At 40.4% G+C, this 22247-nt stretch overlaps 1 protein-coding gene across 2 annotated transcripts; it reads right to left on the minus strand.

Moving 5' to 3' along the window:
* Nucleotides 1–4398: 4398 nt before the first annotated feature.
* Nucleotides 4399–15485, minus strand: pitx1 (paired-like homeodomain 1). Of its 2 annotated transcripts, XM_048997642.1 has the most exons (5): nt 15376–15485; nt 13819–13873; nt 8092–8241; nt 6912–7114; nt 4399–5617 (listed from the first exon to the last, which is right to left on the minus strand). In XM_048997642.1, exons 2-5 carry the CDS (start codon nt 13862–13864, stop codon nt 5069–5071), a joined length of 948 nt encoding a protein of 315 aa, XP_048853599.1. In that variant the 5' UTR covers nt 13865–13873; nt 15376–15485; the 3' UTR covers nt 4399–5068. The 2 variants fall into 2 exon arrangements, with proteins under 2 accessions (XP_048853599.1, XP_048853600.1); XM_048997643.1 differs by lacking the exon at nt 13819–13873.
* Nucleotides 15486–22247: the final 6762 nt, after the last annotated feature.

Genomic DNA, 22247 nt, shown 5'->3' on the forward strand with positions numbered 1-22247 from the left:
GGTTTCCATAATTATCTACGTTTTATAACGTATGTTAAATGTGTTCTTTCTTACATGGGTGTTCTCCGGTTCTGTAGCGTGCTACAGCAGATGTAGTATTTACGCTGTGTTTTTAACCAGAGTGTCAGAGTAGCTAGCTAATGGCTGAGTGGCTATAAGACAGAAGGTTTAGCTTCTCAGTGTCCTTTTGCAGTCAGGTGAGACGGGTTGCAGGTGACGGAGAAATTAATGTGTATTTCTTTTGTATATTTTCTGTTTTTTGTTTTTTTTTTCAAGAAAATCATTGCTGTTTAAAATGCACGCGCATCCTCTGTACCACACGACACCACTCCTGTAATTCATGTTCAGGGACGTAGCTAAATATTATGGACCCCCTGAGAAAATGTCACCTTGGGCCCCCCGCTTGGCTTTATGGCGAACACCACCGCTCCCCGGAGCGATATAATTTGCCAGCCGTGGTGGGGGAGTTCCCTTGGTAAAATTTCGCATTTATTGCATATTGCGCAATGTGTAATGTAACTAAACCTATTATTTGACGTACTCAAGGGCTCCAGTAGTGCCAGGGAATCCATGCCCCTCCATCGCCCCTGGCGACGGTCAAAACTTCTGCCAGATGGCGGAGCAGCTGAAGGAGAGTGTATGACACAGGATCCACGTGGTCTTGGAGGAACCGTGTACTTGCACGGTCCTCACGAACCCGAGACCCCCGGACTCCGGACAAGTGGGAATGGTTGCAGTTTCTTAAAATCATCAAAGCTGATTTCATGCACGCGCTCGTATTCAGGGTTAATTATTCTCCCTTCCTGCAGACTTAGTGGGGTGCATGCTTTAGTGCTGGGGGGGGGGGGGGGTAGGTGGCTAGTTAGTTCTTAGTTCCTTTGCAGGGTTTATGGAGAGATTTACCTTTGTATGCTTTTCAGCTAACTACACAATGGCTTAATATTTAAACATCCGTATTCCCCCCCCCCCCCCCCCCCCCCCCAACAAACATCATTAGTAAATGGGACACGGGATTTATTACAGCCATGTCTAGTATTAGCTCACTCCCAGTGCAAACATTTTAGTATTTTTAAATGTTATGATGTATGCCGGGTATGACCCAAGATTTATGGAAGCAATTAAGGTGAATTTCAGTGCTTGAGACGGACTGATTGTTTGTGTATTTTGCAAATTTATATTTGACATACCAGAGTAAGTAGTGACTAGTGTTTAGGAGACAATTTCACTTTGCCAGTAACACACAATGTGGTGTGATATATAAAAAATCCATCTTGTCTGTCCTTACATTGTCAATCTTATCCCTCAAGTTGATGGTTGCGGTATTCATAGGTAATCTTACTTAAAGCTGCTTAATTCTAATCGAACGTATACGTTGCACTTTTTGTGCCGAGTTACATGATTTTGCATGCATAGGTAATTAAATAGTATGATTTACTGCGGTTTTGATTTTTTTTTACTGTTTTCTATAGACTGTGGTGGCCCTGTTCGCAGACCCTGATTGCACTGAGTAATATTTTGGAAAGCAATCTGACTGAGCAGGCTATGGAGAACGTGGCGGAAATTAAAAGCTCATAGAATGTCCCGGAAAGGGAAAATTGCAAACCATAAGTACGGCTATTCACCGAAATAATAAAAAAAGGAATGTGTGGTATATATGGTGGAAGTGTCCAGCTTTTTAGTCCGTGGCAGTGAGGGGACATGGAGAGACTTGAGTGGAGAGCTCACTGGGGATCCTGTGCGAAAACTGGAATCGGGGCCTTCTGCCCGCTCAAAGGGGGCCGTGGCCGGGGCCGCGCCCCCCTCCCTGGCTGTGTCGCCCAGTTGAAAGGTGAGCCTTTCACGCCCCTACTTTAGTTTCGACACAGGTGCACTGGAGCAGACCCTCCATGTGTTTTGTGCACGGTAACTAGGGGTAATATAATGGAAGCGAAAAGGTGGTGGTGGAAATTGGGAGGGGGGGGGGGGGGGGGTTAACTGCTTGGGTCATGGGCCAGCATGCCGACTGAGGACGGAGACTCAGAATTGGAAGTGTGTCCTGGCAGGGCTGGGCTGCGGAACATCTCATAGCCTTGCTCGCGCGAATGACCCGCCCCAGTAAATATCCGGCTGAATAAGCCGGTAGGGCTGTAAAAAAAAAAGCCATAATTCCAGGGGAATTCAATTTGATTAATAATGCTTGACTGTTATAAGGAGGGGAAATAAGTCCAGCGCTGAGGCGTGTAGCTAATTTTTGGCCATTTCGCTCTCCGTGTTTATAGAATTAACGCAACAGCACGTGTTTTCTCCCTTATGCGGTTATGTAACATTGCGTATGCCATAATTTTTTTCCTACCCTGTACATTCTTTAATTTCTGTAGTTTTTTTTCCTTAACTTTTTTTTTAAACTGTTTCTGGTGAGTAAGTATTGATATTAGGCCCTAATTCCTCTTTTGACGTGTAGCGAAATCTATTGTCATATTATTTTTGCGAGATATACACACAGTGGAGAGATTGGAATTACGTTGCAATCATGCAATACGATCTTTTTAGATGTGTTAGTAAGTTATCAGGTTGACAAGGTCATAAAACGGATAAGGGAGGTGTATGTTATAATGGATAACTGCAATAATAATAGTTTAATGGCTCACAGCTCTAGATATGGGAAAGGCGACCGGCAATATAGAGATACGCGGTTCTCAGGCGTCAAAGTGCGACGCAGGCGTGAAGGTCACGAATACAACAGCACCCTTTGCACGTTTCTTAAAACTAAGACGTATAAACGGCGCATTTTATATAGCATTTAAAAAAAACCCCTATGAGTAGACCTGAAGTAAATGTCAGGTGTGCTCCCTCACCTGCCGCAGTCCAGAACAGGAGTCTCCGTGCACATGAACCGCAGTGGTTTACTAAATTTTCTTTATAGCCAATAGATCACTTTAAAAAACAGGGGATTTCAACGGTTCACTGACTGGAGCAGGAAAAAAGTCCCCTCTTTGTGGCCTGCTGGAGTTATCTAACGTTTCTTGGCGTCCGCGACTCAGGCCGGCGTCAAACCGCAAACCCGGCAAAACGAATATGTACCGTCATGATGTACCATAAAATATTCAGCGCGACAATTCATAACATGGATGGATATCTACGAGATGTACAATATTCTGTCATTCTGCTTGAAAGTGCGCGTCCAATAGACATCAAATTATGTATATCCGTAGACTTGCGTACGCGTTTGGGACCTGGACAACCGGACGCAAGTCGATTTGGCCGTATCTCGATAGTTATATAGGAGAGAGGTAAACGACATCAAATACAGTACTGTAATGCACACACATTACTATACAGGAAATAATAACGTGCATACACAATCACAACATTTTATAAGAAATAGCGATACACCGGCTAACGTCCTACTACGTCCAGTTTCAGGCGTGTGTATTATTTACTTCGGACGTAACTCAATAGGACATAAGTCGACGGACACCTGTATTTAAATTATGTAGCCTATCGCATTAATTTCGAATGGGAAAAAAAAAATATTCCGTAATATTTTAGGTTACGGTTCAGTTTTTAATTAGGGGGAACATTTAAGTGATCTGGAATTTTTCTAATTTTTCTAATGCCATGCATCTTCAGTAATAGAGGTACAAAGCGAGAGGTTTTCTGTGCGTGCATATAGAATCCGAATGCTACAGCGCATCACGTAAAATGAAAGGCTAGAACCAAGAAAGACTTCTCTACCCTTGCTCAATAGCTCGAAGTGTGGTTTAGTCTTACACCAGATGCCTGTCGATAAATACTCAAATATTTCAGACAATAATAAAAATTATAATATCGCCAGTGTCATAAGGTTCCGTTTTCCACTCAAGTATTATCTTATTTAAAATACTTGGCTAATGCCTCATATTTTGTGACGGCATTGAAATGATTTTCTAAAGGAATTGACTGTTGCAACATAATTAACTTTTATTTAAAATGATTCAGCTGTTGTCACGAAAACAAGGTCATGTGACTTAGTTATTTGACCGTTTCGGTTTAATATGGGTATAGTTTTTATTTATTGTTCGAGTTTACGGCACAAACTCGCCAATAGCGCAAAATACAAAACGAACAACAGTTCAGGGGTAACTGTATTAAGTATCCAATAATCATCTTTTAAATTAATATTAGGCCTATCAAATCAACCTCTGCTAATAAATCAAAGGTTACTATTGTTACAATAGTAATAGCGTCTTTACATTGTAAAAATAGACGTAATTGCTAACGAAAAACAAATGTTACTAACCGATTTTCTCATTGGTGTCAGCAGAAACCGATTTATACCTATAATGTAGCGAATTTTAAAATGGGCTGTTTTAAGATGGCAATTTTTTAGGAGATTTTAATTGTGATGCACGGAAAACGCAAAGGGACATTTAAAATGAATGTCTGGAAAAGCGGCCCTTCGCCTGAACTTTATTAAAACATTCTGTATTGCAATAAACATGTTGATAATTTCCATTCACCTTTTTGGATACAGAATAATCGATTTGATTATTTCTCCTCTTACAATAATATCAGTTTGTACAAATCACGTTGCACTGGAGTGAAGCATGCGTTTTTTTTTCTATTAAGACAAGCAAAGAAATAAAAAAATACGTCAAACCAAGCGCTGGAAGTTGTTCCACAAATACATGACGCCGGCTGCTTCGTAAAATGTGCGCTTTCTGCACGTAAAAAACACACACAGAGACACAAAGGGGAAGTATAAAAATTTACATACAACAGTTAATTTCTTTTACCATGTTATATCCGTTAAAGTTTTAAGTTTGTTTATTAATTTTCCCCGTCCAACAATGATAGCAAGATTCAAATAGTTTAAGTCTTCAAAGCAAGCAAGCTAAAGGTCGACAATTGTTCCTTTTTCCGTATTTACAGTGTGACAATGTAACAAATGTCTTCACTATGAAATCCAAAACATGGATATTTTTGTTGTGCAAGTTTATAAGTAATCACATAAAACCCGCATAATCCATTTAAAACGACTGCAACCAATCCAGTTGTCGGTTTGTGCCATCCGCAGGTCCGCTTGTGATGTTTAATTTTGTCTAAAACGTCAACTGTTGTACTGACAGGCGTTTAGGCCCGAACCGGGACTTTGCAAGCCACTGTATCCAAAAGTAGGGTGCTGCTTAGATTTCAGTCTCAGCGTGGCCAGGCTGGAGTTACAAGTGTCCCGATACACACTGTAAGAGGAACCAGGTGGTCCGTAAGGGCAGGTGGACGAAGACATGGCCGAATTGATCGAGGAGCTGCTTATGCCGTTAAGATTGCTGATGTTGTTCAGGCCGGACGCAGGCATGCCGGGCACGGCGGAGTGACCCATGCCGGAAGCCATGCTCATGGAAGAGATGGAGTTTGGCGCCGAGAACATGGACTGGGAAGTCAGCGGGCTCATGGAGTTGAAGAATGGAAAGTTTTTCGTGGACAGCGGAGCGGGGGCCAGTGCTTTATTCGTCCAGTTGTTGTAAGTGTACGCTGGGTACATGTCGTCGTACGGCTGCATAAGCCCGCTGAACTGTGGCAGGTAGCTGTTTTTGCACAGGTCCATCTGCTGGTTGCGCTCCCGTTTCCTCCACTTCGCCCTGCGGTTTTTAAACCACACCTATGCGACACACAAAATTCGTATTAATAATTAACTTAATAGGAGACCTATTGTGCCGATGTATCACAGACCCAGTGTGTGCATCTTCAGAAAATAAACACGGGGGCAGTGTATATAGGCGATGGCAAAAGTCGCTGAATGAAACACTGTAATGTGTTACTAAATTTAATTAGATACAATGAACACCCCCCTCGTTTTCAAAATACAGCACAATCACAGTGAAAATACAAAAACTTTGCTTATGATTAATTTTTCTGTAACAAAATCAAAGTTAAACTTGTCAGTGTTCACTTTCCATTCTACCGCTTTTAAAACCGGGCATGAAACGCTTCCTTGAAGCACGTAAAATTGTGTATGTAATATTATATACAGATATGTAATATACATATAATAGTTTCTATACGTGGCTTTCTGACTAATGTAATTAACATTTTAAATAATTTATTAGCACATCGGTTTCAAACGGATTACACGTTGTGTGCGGAAACGTACAGTGTAGGCTAATTATATAAAATCTGGTAAATGATTCTTTAGTATTTATAATTGCATGCTATTTTAATTTGGTGATCATGAGTAGAATGCCGAAGTTTTAAAAGCAGTTTACATAAATGCATTTTATTCCGGAGGCAAATTTACAGCGCAGAGCAATTAGGGCCTAGTTGAACCAATACACAATTAAAGCGCAACTGATACAATCAAGACTAGAACTCCATCACCGGGCCGCTATAGGCCTGTCTACTTAAACGATTTGATCCAATGATTATCTGTTGTCATCTTCCCAAAGACCATTTGCTTCTTACATCTGTAGTGGGAACGTAAATAAATTCTGAAAAGCATTTCAGCAGAAGTGGCGATATAAATGTACGCCCTCTGATTAAACTTTATTTACAATTTATATAGGCCCACATTAAAATTTGCAACCATTTTCTGATTAACCCTACTTAATGTTGATGCAGCTGCATGATCTTGAAAGATAAACTTCGTCCATGTAATATATTTTAATACTAATGCCTTCCATTATCGTGAAACGTAGTGTAACCTTAATTGGCATCGGGATAAATATGCAGTTCATACAGTCATATCATATTTCACTACAGCTAAATTCAAAATTAATTCGGTTAGTTTCTTACGTATTTGGTCGGAGGAATTCACCATTATCCAGAACATGGTGTACATAGCAGGCCGAAATCGACGGAATTGCGGCGTTGCAGATCGTACAGACTAGAAAATTGATTTGTTCTAGACGTCCCTGGGCCGTAGAGTCACGTTAAACATACGATCAACGGAGCCTTACCCGAACTCTGGCCTCGGTGAGATTAGTCCACACGGCTATCTCCTCTCTGGTGCTCATGTCCGGATACCGGTTTCGCTGAAATGTGGCTTCCAGCTCCTGCAGCTGCTGGCTGGTGAAATGCGTTCTCTGTCGCCGCTGTTTCTTCTTTTTGGGGTCCTCGGCCGTTCCATCATCGCTTCTGTGCTCTGCCAGCCTTTCCTTATCTAAGAAACAGACGCACACTCGCTGTTTATTTAACTTCGATTAACAGTTCTCGTATATAACCGTACCTTTACTGAGAAGTAACTACACTGTGCTCCGTTTGCAAAAAGTAGGCCTGTATTCTGAGCAGCGGTCAAAATTACTGTTTCCATTTTATTAAATACCAGGGTTGCGATTTCTGCATAGCAGACAAACATGCAAAATACGCCATTAAGAAAATAACGTAGGAGGATAATAAAAAGCAATTCAGCATCTAGCCGTGTTGCAAAACACGGTAAGATTGTGACAGTTTCTTAGATATAAACATGCAAATTTTTCAGACCTTCGACACAGGATCGCTTGAGGGGAGCTAATGTTGTTGTTTTTGCTTTAATTAACCTATTTAATGTCAATATTAAATAAAAAAAAAACGCACGTAATACTGTGTAAGTTAAGCAATGATTAAAGTTACTTTGTCTGTCATTTGCTGTTTAAGTCATTTCTGTTTATTGCCAAAAGTTCATTCAGATAAACAGGAAAAACCGTAAATACCCAAACAGAAAGTCTACTTGCATAAATAACTTGATTGAAGTAAGTATGCATTTTGCTAAATTTTGTACACGTTTTCAAGCAACGTGTATGATCATTACTCATAATTCCACTTGTGAAAATGTTACAACAATTTTCCCTGACAACCGGATTTTGCAACAACATTTATTGTTCTTTTTCGATATGTTTTAAAGATAATGTGGTATTTATGTTTTCAATGTATGTATTTTTAATATTACTGATTATTTTATTCAAATAATCAAGTCATTGTAAATTTACTCGTTTTGCATTAGTAGGCCCCTTGACTGCTGGTCAGTCTCTTAGTAATAGGCTACTTCAGTGTGAGACTTACCTGTCCTGCACGCATAGTTTATATGTTAATATTCCCGCAGCACTGCGGATAACAGTCATAGAAATTCGACGAGGAGTAATAATCGGATGATGGCCGTACCTGCAATTTCAGTATCTGACGATTCGCTGCTGGAGTTATCCAACGTTTCGCGTTTGCTGCTGGAAGTCCTGGGCAAGTGGAAGGTGGAAGCCATGTCGCGCGCCGGCTGGGGTCTTACAGCCTCGGAGATTCTGTCCAAGTTCATACCACCTTAATGAAAGAATGATGCTGCATTAAAAAGCAGACTCGAAGTGAATATTCTAGCTTTCTCTTTGATTTAGAAACTCATCTAAACAGGCGATAAAAAAAAAAAATCTTCTCGAATACGGTCGTTGTAGCGAGGACAACTTGAAGTTTATTTTCGCACCGATTTCCGTCCGACTTTCGCCGGCGAACGTAATTAATTCGTACAGCAGTGACGGTAAGTACACTTCCAGTTTGTGTTGCGGAGAGAATGGGCTCATCCCTTCAGAGTTAAAGCTGTCTAGCAGGAAAACCCGCGTAGATCCACCCATTTTTCCTATTAAACCTCCCCTATCGCATAGGAGGGGGTCCCACCCACAAACTACGATCAGTCTAATCCGTCTGCAGGCAAGAGCACTTTTTGGATTTGTCACAGAGGAACACAAGAGCGAGCACCGCTTTACGTTACTTGTGAAACTCCCGAAGAAAATGGGCCTTTTATTCGGGCATGTTTGAAATAAGCCTAAGCGAAGTGCTACGGGCAGCTGGGCGCGCTTGTATACACACGCACACAATGTATATTCGGATACGAGCTGAATTGAATAAACACTTGCCGCGACCTGCCTTGCTATGTTTCGATGTAAAAACATTTCGTGTAAAATACAGTAATTTATACCCTAGTTTAGACTGAGAACGGGAAAAAAAGTTTTGCCTGGAAAAAGTAGTCTATATCCATTAGTGCAATTTCGTAAAATGGCGAATAAACGACGTCTTGCAATTGACGAGTTAGCGTAATATTTTATCTATCACAGTTAAGAATATAATTGGTCAGTAATATACTGTAAATGACCATGTTTTAATGGTTGACCACTTTCCTGTCTCTCCGACACACACACACACACACACACACACACACACACACACACACACACACACACACAGAGGCGCCCACCCACCCTCAGTATACGGGCGTTAGATTGAGGTATACGTTCCATTGTTTCCAGTAGTAAAAGGTGACTTGTCAATCATGTGCCCATCAGCCTAAGCAATCATAATTAATGCTACTCGGATTTTCTCCCCAAAAGGCAATTTATGCGAATTTCGTTCACTTCAGAAAATTAAGCCTTTTAGGAAGCCACTTCTTAAGAAATAACTTTGTCTCGCCACAATTTCGCATTAGCTTGCAAATAAATATCTAAAAAGTCGTGATTTTAGTAGTTATATATATTTGGAATAAATAATAATAATTGGTTCTGTTGGTTCTGCTCCACTTGGCTAGTATTCACAGTCCAGTATTGCTTCTTAAATAATCTTACGAGCCGAATAGTAAAACTTCAATTCAATTTAATTACAATTTAAAATGTTGTTATAACTGACACATTGTTATATATTTTTTTTAAATAGCCATTTTCCTAAATATTTAACCATGCGTACACTAATAATTGTGTGCGGGATTTCACCGCTATACATTGAGAACATGCCTGTTGTTGTAGGATAGTGTATTTATATAGTAATTTTACACAGATTGCAAAAGAATTAAACTTAACGAATTTCCCGCAAATGTTGTTACTTTGGTGCTGCTTTGGTTTAACCTACTTATACAGATGATGGGATACTTTCGTTCATTTTAACCACAGTCCAAATCACCTTACCAACCTTAGGAGCCGGAAGAACGTTAAACTTATTAATACTTAAAGCAAAAGGTATTTATTTAATCAAAATTACAAATGTGAGCGTATAGTTTACAGAATCTCAATTTTACAGAACGTTAATGCCAACGTAAAATTTCTTTTGAATTAAAACCTGCTCCTATATACGTTAAGTCAATAACTGTAAGTAAAGAACCCCAGATTCGCCTGAATCTGATCTGCGTTCTGAAAGCTTAAAGACAAAAAAATAAAGGTGCAGTTGTTCACTTCAACTCTGAATTATTCGTTTTTATATTCCCTTACTGAGATTAATTTGAAACAGCGGCGCCTGCTGGTGGAAAATCATTGTAAAATGTGGTTGTTACCAAAGAATGCCAAACTCGGGATAATTTTTGTGCACGTTACGCGAAAAACGCACAATTTTGTTTTTCCTGTGGTACAAAATCTATACATCTGCCAGGTGCACTTTAACACTACATTTTACTGCAACCTACGTTCGCTGTATTTGTCAAATTATTGGAATATTTATTGTAGAATATTTAGTGAACTGTTTTAATAAAATTGAATTCAAAAACCCGAGAAGCCGATTTTCGGTCCGTATTCTTATAAACCGATTCTTAAATTTTAGTGACCTTTCCTCACTCAGCCTTCCAAATAATTTTATATTTAATTGAAAAAATGTTCGAAATAATTGCAAAACGACAAAGCCGTTCATTATTTATTATTTGCGTGTACATTTTTCCGCGACTGTTCTATCCAAGGCGACTTAAAGTAGGGAGATGGGTTGTAATTTATTTGTACCTTTCGAGTTTTGAACCAACGGCCTCTGTCTTGTTAGCGCAATGCGCTACTTATTGACCTAGCAAATGCACTGCGTAGTGATTATTCTTTATTATATAGGCCTATTTCTATTTGCGAATAAATACGTAACAATCATGCTGCTGATCAACACTTACTCGATTAGTTTTTATGTGTCAATGGATTTTTGTGTTATAAAAGAAATAGTACTGTTTTATTATTTGAATGCCAGTGAGATCATTCGGTTGTGTTAACAATTGTCTTTGAGATGTTTTTGCCGCGATAACATTTGACATTGAGTTTAATTTTACCAGAAAGAACCCTTGAAGCAAAGGTTCAGCACGTTACCCATCAGTGACACGCATGGGGGAGGTAAGGGTCATGACCCCGCAATATTCTCCTACCTTAGATAACTTTTTACTTGCTTTTCAAAATGTATTATTACTCAAAGATTAAATCATTAGAAAATTGACAAGAAAATTACCAACGTATTAGCTTCGGGACATGCACACGAGATTGCATTTAATTATTGGTTAATTAACATGTCTACGTAGTACAGAATAAATTATTTACATCCTGCAAGGCGCGCTTTCGGGGTAAATTCTTCGCTTTATTTCTAAACTGTCCAATAGAAGCAACGAGAGAAGTACATTTATTATTATAAATTTAGTTATTGGTAATTTAACTTTGCTATTTGTCAGTGTTATCTGTGTGAGTTTGGTCAAACAAAACATTCGCTTAAATGGTATTAAAACATCTACAGGACATTTTTATTCCCGATTTACTTGTCTTTCGCTGTTGAATTTTTACATTAACGTTGTGTTCTACGTTTCAATATCCCCAATTAACGCATGGGCCTGTTATTTTTCAGTCAAAGAAAAATACAAACAACTCTGCATTGTCAAATATATAGAAGTACATCACTGGCAAACTGACTAGTTTGTAACATAAGTTATACTAATATATTAAATTTACACTGAATTTACGTATACCGTCGCCGTTTTGAAGGACCGGTGCTTTTTTATTATTTTGCTAAACGACCGTATCTTCGATCCGCGTAATTTTTATACTTTCACATCAGAGATTTACAGTCCCGAAATTCATCCATGTAGTAAAAAGGGGATTGAATATATTGTTTTAATTATTATTGAAATATCACTAGTAAAATATTGTTGTGTGTTTAGTGTGCACAGGTCTAGTCGGACACGATACTAATGTATGCACCATATTCAAAGATAACTGTGCAAAACCACATCAAGTTGTAATATTGGCCTTAAAAATAATACTTAATTGCTACTCTTGTACGCGCCCAAGTAAATAAACGCAATCGTCAGTCTTGCAGACGTGATTAGAAAGTGTCATAGTGGACCGTAATCAAACCGTTCGTAAGGCGTATCAATAAATTTATTCAAGTCTAAGGGTGATGTCCTTTACTGTGTGCAGGAACAACTGTCCGTGAAATCTACTGGCTCCTGTGATTAAAATTTGGAATGGAACACGTTTGTGTTTAAAACGATTAAAGAAAGATTATGAAATGCCACACATTTCATTATGAAAGTGTCACCCCATCATATAACAGAGATTAGCAAATAACAGCATGGGTTTCGATAATACGGTTCCTTCTTAGAGAAGGAGCTTTGCCTTTGATCCTCTGTGTTGTGATAAAGACGGTCTGACTGTCTCCGCTCCAACAGCCGAAGCTCACTTGTATCTCTGCTAACCTTTTCGACGGTCGTGTTAATTAATTATAGCGGTCGGATCAGCTCTTATGATCAGCTGCGACAGCAGCAGAGATCTGGCAGGTGGCGTTAACTTGACAGATGTTAACTAGCTTAGACTCCTGTAATTCTATTCGATCGTTTAAAAATAAACCTTTCTGTAAATGCTTTGCTCATTTACTGTGGTCGCCCATATTTAAGGTTTACAGTAAAACGCATTCTTATGAGTTTTCTTTACACCGTCATTGGACAACAACCATTACGTATGTCAACGATGACACTGTTTATAGTCATCATTATGCAGGCTATGAAATCAAGCGAATAACCATTATTTATTCATCTGCTTGCCGTTCATACTCCCGTGTCCCATTAGGTCAAAGCAGGAAAAAAACGAAAGCTCATAAAATCTACATATCTTTATACCAAGTTTTGGCCGGACCTTGTAAAAGCGGGTTTTATTTAATGTGGTCAGTTTTTCAGATGGACAAATCGCATTGCAGAGAACCAGCATTTGGTTTAGGAAAAGATGATGCCGTTCGAGATTCAATGTCAATAAACATGTTGCGTATTAAATTAAACAACTCACGTTGTTTTTCGTTGGGAGCACACATGGCGTCACATGCGATTTTATTTAATTAAACATTTTTTATCCACCCCCTCCCTTATTCCCTTTCCAGTCTTTAGCTAAAAACAAACTAACAATAACTATCGTATTTGTGCTGGACATAAAACCAAACAAACATGCCCCAAGATCCCAGCGTAATTCCAGATGGTCGGTAGCCGGATTAAGTTTAATGCTTTCATGTTCTGCTGAAGATTCCTGTATCTTTGGGCGCCAGGACCTCTCTGATAGGTCTGATACCCCTCAGAACTTGTAATACAGCGAAGGCCGAAATATGCGACATGCAAGCCCTTGGTAAGTAGCTCTACATGTTAGAGAAGTATCCGACTGGTATAACCCAGTTATTAGGCAAAGACTGTACTGTTAGTCTAACCTACACTTTTCTAACTTAGCGTAGCGACGGATCATCCATTCGCGATAGAAATCTTACAGTTTTACGCAAAGAACTTAGACGGGAAAATACACGAACAACGTCTCAGCAACGGCAGAACGCAATTGGAAAATATGTCTAAAACTGAATAACATTATGCTACCTGACTGGCATTTATAATAGGCCTAAATTTTACTTAAACACAATGATGTCAATACATTTAGTAAAGCACTAAAGGTACGTGTTTAACAACTGATCAGACTACAAATACTAAAAAATTATGATTATTATTAATTTGCGGCCTTGTGCATGGCAAATGGCGAAGGTACACGACAAATAACAAGCCCACACCGTCAACGCCTGTATCTGACAAATATATATGTCGGTTGCGTGGTGCATAGTGTGTAGTAAAATGACACAAAATAACAGATAAGCATGCTGTAATACCTGGATCCCCGCAAGAGATTATATTCTTAGACAAATTTAGTTCCATTCCAAATGCCTGTAACACAGAATAACATCAGTCAAAATTTGCCATCAACATACCATCGCTTACACGCCTTTGGAATCAGCTCCGGCCATTATTTTGAATCACAAAGACAGCATTGAAGTGCAGGAAAATAAACACCACAAAGATTCATATTTTAGGATACGTGTATCTGGCAATCACGAAGACCGATCAATACACTTTTCGGAGCATATATGATTTTTTTTCCATTCTATCTAAAAAATACAATAATGTGCTATAATTGGTCTATAAATCAATAGTTAGAAACGTCCCAGCTAAATATTAACTTTAAAAAAGGATAAATTACACTCTTTGTGTGATTACTTCCTGATTTTACCCCAGCGTATTAATCGGTTTGGTATGCGGTTTCTTTAGTTTAAATGCAGATAATATAAGCCTCGCGTGTTTATCTTTTCGTAACATATTCACGCAACTTCTCTTATCTGTAGGAATCCCTGTGCTTGTTTAATGTCGACAATAAATCGCGACTCTACGCTCCTGCTCCCTGCTTCAATCACGCGCGCGCATACACCCGCGCCGCTGCTATATAAACACAAAAAGCTCTTCGAATCTGTTTCATCTACTTCTGACACTTGACTTTTGACATCAAATATGGTTTAGTGGGCCTTAAAGATAGACAAAAGCGACATGTCTTTCTGGTCGCATTTACGTTTATATATTGAAAAGCACTCGTTTACCAAAGCAAGTTTCAGATGGCTGTATTAACGACGATTGTACATATAATCTAAATTAAATACACTAGTAAGTAGTGGGCCGGAACACGTTACGGTATTAAAAACAAATGAACTATTTAAAAAAATTAATTTACAATGGATTTTTTTATGACAACCCAACAAAGGCTTTTTACGTGATATTTTGGCCGGATTGTTTTCCACGTTATTAGGAAGAGCTTTATGAAATTCATTATCAGAATTACTACAAATGACGAAAGACGTTACTGTTCTTTGCCATAAAATTACATTTCGGTTGCGACAAAACGAGAACTTCAATTCGCACGTTGATCCCTGTTGTCTAGTTTACTTAGCGCCGGGGCTTAACTATAAGACATCAACAGATATAGAATTAAAGATAAACTGTAGTCGAAGGTGTCTTATACAGTGAGGTACATTATGGAGTTGATTACCTATATTCTCACTAACCCTCACTAAGAAGCACGATCTTTTGTGCAAGAAAAGATTTACTTAACAATTGGAGCCCTTCGCCGGACTCTTCACTCTCCCCGCGGTGGACTTTTGTACTAAGGCAAATATCAAGCCATGAAATTGCCGCGCCAGGACAATCTGATACATGGATAAAGTTATCTGATGCCCATATTTCAAATCTAATACATTTTCAATCAAAATGATGTCAATATGGCATCCAAGCCTTAACTTATGGCAGTCGTTACCTTTGCACCCAGCCTGAACGACACCAGCTGAATTATCACCTTAAATTCGTTAGATTTTCTACGGCGTTCAAATATACGGGCAACTTACCCGTTAGTTCCCACCACAGAGAATTGATTTTAGAAATTTGCTTTCCCCATGCAGGTGTTAAATAGATCCAGTGACGCGCAGATACGTGCCGGACTGATCTATGCTCTTTAATGCAGCGCCAGTGCTGTACGGGGTTTTCTTTACAAGCTGCCTCTCGCGCTCCAGTGACGTCACGCGGGCAATTCCCTTTTGCGTCCCCGTTACCGGCTGGTAATGTTGCAAGTCTATGTTCCAACAAGTATCGTTTTAAAGGCTATGGACTTTTTGAACGTTGTTGTTCACTATTAAACTATAACTCTATATAATACTAGCATCGAATAGCTACAAAACAAAAATGTTTTGTATAAACACGCACACACACATACACAAGCATATACATATACATTCATGCACAGGTTGGCTTATGGAAAATTCAGCCTATCTACACTATATTTGGGTTTATTTATATGTAAATATATGTCAATATATTATATGTTAATGTGGACGTAACACATTGAAGTGTCAGAATAATAACCGATGAAGGGATGTGAAAATATTACTTTAACTATACTAAGCGGCCACATACACGAGTGATAATGTAATTTCTTAGTGTCCATCTATGTCCTAAAGTATTTTTGTGTAACCTTGATTTCCCTATGAATTCAAATTACATAACATTGTATATGTATACATACATATGTAACACAACAGGTTCATTTTATAACGTGCTTCTAATTATAGTTTACAAAATGTATCATGTGTCGCGTTTTACCCGCTTCATTGATATGAAAATAGTATGTCTTTTGGTCTAAGTCTCATATCAGTATATCTGTTCTGCATCCATTGAATGTTACGCTTTATTCACCCGTTGCGCTTGAATTAAGAGGTAAAAAATAACTGTTTTTTTTATCAATTACTGAAACAAGAGCTGGAACAACCGCAATATCATTCACTGACCGACTAAACCAGTTGAATCGGAACACTATTTACGCATTTGAGCTGTAACACTTCTAAATAAGTGACCGTGTATTTCATCTTAGAACACAGTTAAAAACGCAACAGTAAAAGCTAAAATAATAACCGCCCGAATTAAAGTTTGCAAATCTTTCGACAAATCCAGTCGTCTTCAAAAAAGCGAAAAATGTATTTATTATAAGGACTACAAAATCGAATGCTTCCCTTATATTCATGCGGTTTATGAGATATGATGATTTGTTTCGTAAATGTAGGCTGCGTGAATTCAGCATCATATTAAATCATATTAAAGAAACGTATATGGAACACTAACGATAAGTATTTTGCATTATAGGCATAATTTCGACCCATTCCCTAATAAATATAATATTATAATTCGATTAATAGAGTATAATGTATGTAATCCATGAGAGAAAATTTAGGAAATTTCAGAAGTGTATGATGGGGAATTTAAACGCCAATTTCAGTGCTTAAAACAGTTACTTTTCGGTTTTTAATTAATATATTTTATTTATATATTTATTTAGACAAACGCCATATAAAACAATATGCGCGATTAATCGTGGCCGCACAACACAAAACATTCCAAATAAGTTGTATAAAACCACGGAACGTACTTTTAATTGATATGTAAAAGTTTACATCTAATAAAATCAGCATTGGATGAAAGAAAAATAAGATGAAGAAATGCTACATTCTAAATATAGACGATTTTTGAACAAACGTGGTTTCCTTTAGACATGAAATATTAGAATCTATGTACTGTCTTAATCATCTTCTCGTCAAATGACCTTAAAGGGGTCATTTTACTTCAGCGGCTATATTTATGACGCATTTAAACAATAAGAATTAATTTATGCCTCGTCAAGAATGGCAGAATACTATTCCATTAATTTTGACAACCCATCGCTTTAAAACAATAATTCAGTTCAGTCGCAGTTGCTGGATTTCATGACCTCAGTATCCTCATGTCTTAAAATTAAGCCATTCGGAACTGTTACATTACATGTTTATTATTATTATTATGATTATTTATTAGTTTTCCTGCGGTATATAATACAAATTAATTTTAATTATTTAAAATGAAAAGCCTAAGTTTATTTTGTTCTTAACGTAATGATTCGTATTTCACGGTACTTAATTGGTTTTCAAGTAAAGAACATTTTGGTGGTCTTAGAATAGTTTAAATTTTAAGCTGTATGTATGATTATATAACTCTTTGTTTTCCATATATGGTATAATATGTTTTACATATATGGTATAATATTTATATACATTTAAATGTATTGCTTTCATTCCGCTTCCACGTATTTTTCCTTTCTGCAGTACCGTTGATAATAATAAAGTAACTTACGTCCGAGGCAAAAACAACTTTACAGTAATAAATTGTTTTCGTAATACAGGTATTGGGCAGCATAGACGCCACATATTTATGGCAACCACTCCTGCATTACGAATAGCGTTAACTCATCTTATTTTGCCAGAGTTATGTCTGACCTCGGAGACATTACATCTTAAGGTATTTAGACGGGCATGAAAAAAACAGCTATTTACAGACCGTTCATGCGGAAGATGTTGCTGCCTGTGTTTAGCACAATAAGATCAGAAAATTCCGCCAATACAGGTGTACACGTCCCAGATGCAAGAATGATTTGAATTTTTCTTGTTTTGTTACTTACATTATGTGAGTATGTGTGTTCAGGGTGGGGTGTGTGTGTGTGTGTGTGTGTGTGGGGGGGGGGGGTAGTTACCATTTCACTAAATGCCCCTGCTTTATAGCAGTGAAAGGAGCAGCAAAATAGATTTAAGGTTATGTCTCTGTGCCCCCTTTACGGCTGGCCAGTAACTTTTTATGAAGAAAAGTAAAAGACAGGAACAGGCTGAACCCCCCCTCCCATTCTGGAGGTCTGGGGGGAGGGGGGTTCAGTAGCATAGTTTCAGGTCTTCTCTGGTCAGGTCAGGTAGATTTCAGAAGATGACCTCCGCTGACTCTTATACAAAGGCGAGCGGCAGGAAATACACGTTTAATTTATAATAACAAATGAAATGTTATATAACAACAAATAATTACTGGGCACTGGAACATTTTTTTGTGGTATAGACATACTGCACAGGCAGTTCTGGGAGTGTAGAACATTTCACTGCACAGGCACTCTCGGGAGTGTAGAACATGTCACTGCACAGGCGCTCTTGGAAGTGTAGAACATGTCACTGCACAGGCGCTCTTGGAAGTGTAGACCATGTAACTGCACAGGCAGTCTTGGGATTGTAGAACATGTCACTGCACAAGTGCTTCAGGGAGTGCCTGGCATTTCACTGCACAGGCGCTCTCGGGAGTGCCCAGTATTTCACTGCACAGGTGCTCTCGGGAGTGTAGTACATATCACTGCACAGGCTCTCTTGGGAGTGCCCGGCAATTCACTGCACAGGCGCTCTCGGAAGTGCATGGCATTTCACTGCACAGGCGATCTCGGGAATACCCGGCTTTTCACTGCACAGGTGCTCTCGGGAGTGCTTGGCAGTTCCTAGCATTCACTGCACGGGCAGTCTCAGAAGTGATGATATCGTCATCTTTTTCCCATAGCAGCTCGCAGTTAGTGACAATGTACAATACCAATCATAATCATAACAGTAATCATAATAATAATAAGCTACACACACCACATTATAACAGTTTACAAAACACAGTTTAGGTTTTAATGGTAAGCCGTCATGCTGTCTTGCTGCCGTGGTAACCTGTGCATGTAGATACAGGCTTTTCTCTGCCGAGCTGGCATGAATGAACTGTCCTGGCCACCGCGGCATAGACACGCTTCGTAATGACTACTCCCATGTCACTATTACCCAGCAAACGTCGTAATTAAGCCGTGGTGGTGTGCACGGTGCTTTCCCTGGGGCTGCAGCTTTGTCACTGTGTAAATAGATAGTGCAGGTGACTCGTCCTGCTGGGGGAGGCTGCGACAGACCAGATCGTCTGTTATGACACAAGGATGAGGCCTCCTCAGTGATCTGCATGTGCTCCGGCACATTTACATTTGAAATGAGAATGAAATTGTGCTTTAATTGCTGTGTACCTGATACTTTTATCCAAAGAGACTTACATTTTATGTGTGCCCCCTGGGATTTGAACCCATGACATTTGTGTTGTTAGTCCAGTACTGTACTGTATTTGTTGAGCTATAGTAGCTCTATATACTGTTACCGCATGTTAAGAGTCTTGTCCAATGGACATGTGACTATTGTGCCAAGGATAAGATGGGATTTGATCCTGCAACCTTCTGCTTATTGACACAGGAGGCTAACTGAGCCACACACTGCCCCCCCCCCCCCCCACACTTGGGCATGTGCTTGTGTGTATGTGATTGTTTACAATGGCATGTGTTAATCCAGCTGGGAGCATGGACATTGAGCAATGCAGCCGGTGTTATTATGGAAGCTGTTAAGCAGCTGGGCTGGTGGAAGGACTCGAAAAATGATTACAGACGGCGCGGCATGATGTGAAAATGTGAGGCGCTGCTGGCTGTGTTCTGTGGTAGCCTCACTTTGAACGTGACTGATGCTCGGCCCACTTTCTTCACTCCTAGCTACAGACAGAGTCTCGCCAGTAAATCACGGCAGCTATTTTATTAGCTGTTTCGTGAGATTTCGAAATGCAGATTTCTCACTCTTTTGGGGACTGGCCCATCGCATGGTGTCATAGGTTTGTCACGCATATGCTGTGAGGTCAGTGACAACCCAGCAGCCGCTGAACTGGGCAGGATACCATCGTGGTGTGGCTTTCCTCTGATAAACTTCTTCCAACATTCCCTTGGTGGTTGTATTGTACATCCAGGTAGGACTGAATCCTGGGCCCCTGTGAGGTGGTCAGTGTTCGGTGACATGGCACCAGAGCATTCTGGGAGCTCGACTCATTGAGCGTTGCATCTGTCACCCATCGTTGTGGGTTTCTCCTGAAGTACTGTACAGGACCCCCCGCCCTTTCTTGTAGGAGTGCTAAAGCATACTCCTGACAGCCTGACATCTGCTTTCTGACTTCCCTGGCCACTCGGCTCAGCCGCTCCAGGCCGCAGATTTATGGTAGGCTTTTCTTTGGGAGCTTAGCCCCGCCTCCTTTCCTCCTTTCTCCGCCCCCCCCCTCCTCCCCTCCCCCACACCTGTTGTTATTGCATTATTGTTCTGGAGCAGCTTCTATAGCTGGCGGTTTTGATCGTTATTCCTCCATGGAGATGGACGTTGTGCTAGAGGATGGCGGGGTTGGGGGAGGGCACCAAAAGCGAACCCTGGTACTTTAGAAGCAATACTTTTGACGATTATGTTTTGGGTTTTGTCCAGTGCAGCAGCAGTGGACTACCTAAATGTCTCCCAGTGAGTTACTGGGTTGTGTATTCTGTATGTTTTCGGATTGTTTTAAGTCATTGTTTTCTCATTTAGAATATAAGGGGCCCCTGTGGAGTCGCGACACCTGAGGAAGCTCATGTCATACCTCTCAGGTTCAGGAAGCTATTTCAGAAAGTGTGGAGATGCCGTTATGAAACTAGGAACTAGGGGTGCCTGGCATGCGACAAGTGAGAGATGAATGATTTAGGGACCACTGAAAATCGCCGGTCTGACGGCGGGTTAGCGGTTAGCGTGTGTGGCATGTCTCTGGAACGCAGTGGGAACGGATGGCTGCCGTGGATGAAGACACCGGCATGTTGGAAGCGTTTCCTCGCACTCGCAGCTGACCTAGCGCACGGCTTCCTCGGCGCCGGCCGGCTTACGCCTGGCAGTTTAAGTGTGGATGACCTCATTCTGGGCCGCCGGGAAGGGAAGCCCGCTGAGAAGGGTACCCGCTAATCTTCTCAAATCTCAAGCGGTCTCTGCACACGAGAATATAGACCAGGAAGCAGTAGCTAATTTGGGTTTCATTTGCAACTGCCTCCCACTGCCTTTCCAAACGATTCAGCTGGCAAAGGCAAGAAAGGTCGCGGTTGGAGGCCAAAATATTTTTTGTTTGTTTAATATCCCAGGTACAACGCTGATATGGACACGGTGCATTCTTGGCCTCGGCATAATTTCCCATAATTCTCTTTTCGAGATTTGCCTCAGCAGGTTTATTTACAGAGAGAGAAATATATACATAGGTGTAAAATACATTTGACAGGTGATTGATGACCCCAACGACAGAAAATAGGCAACTTGTGGTTCACTGCGATGCCTTTCGGACTTGCTGGTGGTCCTTTTTTGGGGAAAGAACGCACTCGACTCTCCTCTTTGCATTTTTTTTTGTTAAAGGTACGTGAAACTGACGTTTCCCTGCTGTCGGTGGTGAGACTTTCATGGAAGACATGGTGGGACGGAGAGCGATTTATTGTCTGGCCTGGGAATTCCACATGCTGCAGATCTGGGAATGTGAAACGGGAGAGAGCTGGAGGAGCGAGCGAGCAGGCAAGAGCGTGGCGCTTTTATCTCGGACGTCAGATAAAAGCCGTATCTGTGCCCGTAAAGCTGCTGCCGGGGTCTTTAGCACAGGGTTACTTTATTACCGTCGTGGTCCTGCGGCCTTCTGGCTTCTGATAAAAATCACCCCAACGCTGAGTAAATGAGAGGCCAATAAAAGTGGAGAAAAGGGAGGAGGACAGGAGGAAGAGCAGAAAGACGGCGCCTAGGAAGGGCCTACAGGCCCCCCCCCCCCCACCCCCAGGGGTGCCCAGGCCTGGAGGGATGGAGTAGGCGAGCCTCCGTGACTCTGGTTAGTCTCAACCGAAGATGTCTCCATCTCACGCGAAACGTGCACCTCAGCTTTGGAGCTGCATTTGGGGGAAGGCGGGCAGTCGTCAGCTTTCTATTCAAGCACACCAAATTATAACAAAATGTTTCGGGGGGGGGGGGTCATTTTCAGCCTGGTGGATAAGGTGGTGATCTAGGGGGTGCTCTTG

The sequence above is a fragment of the Brienomyrus brachyistius genome, unplaced genomic scaffold, assembly GCF_023856365.1.
Source record: "Brienomyrus brachyistius isolate T26 unplaced genomic scaffold, BBRACH_0.4 scaffold35, whole genome shotgun sequence".
Lineage (NCBI taxonomy): Eukaryota > Metazoa > Chordata > Actinopteri > Osteoglossiformes > Mormyridae > Brienomyrus > Brienomyrus brachyistius.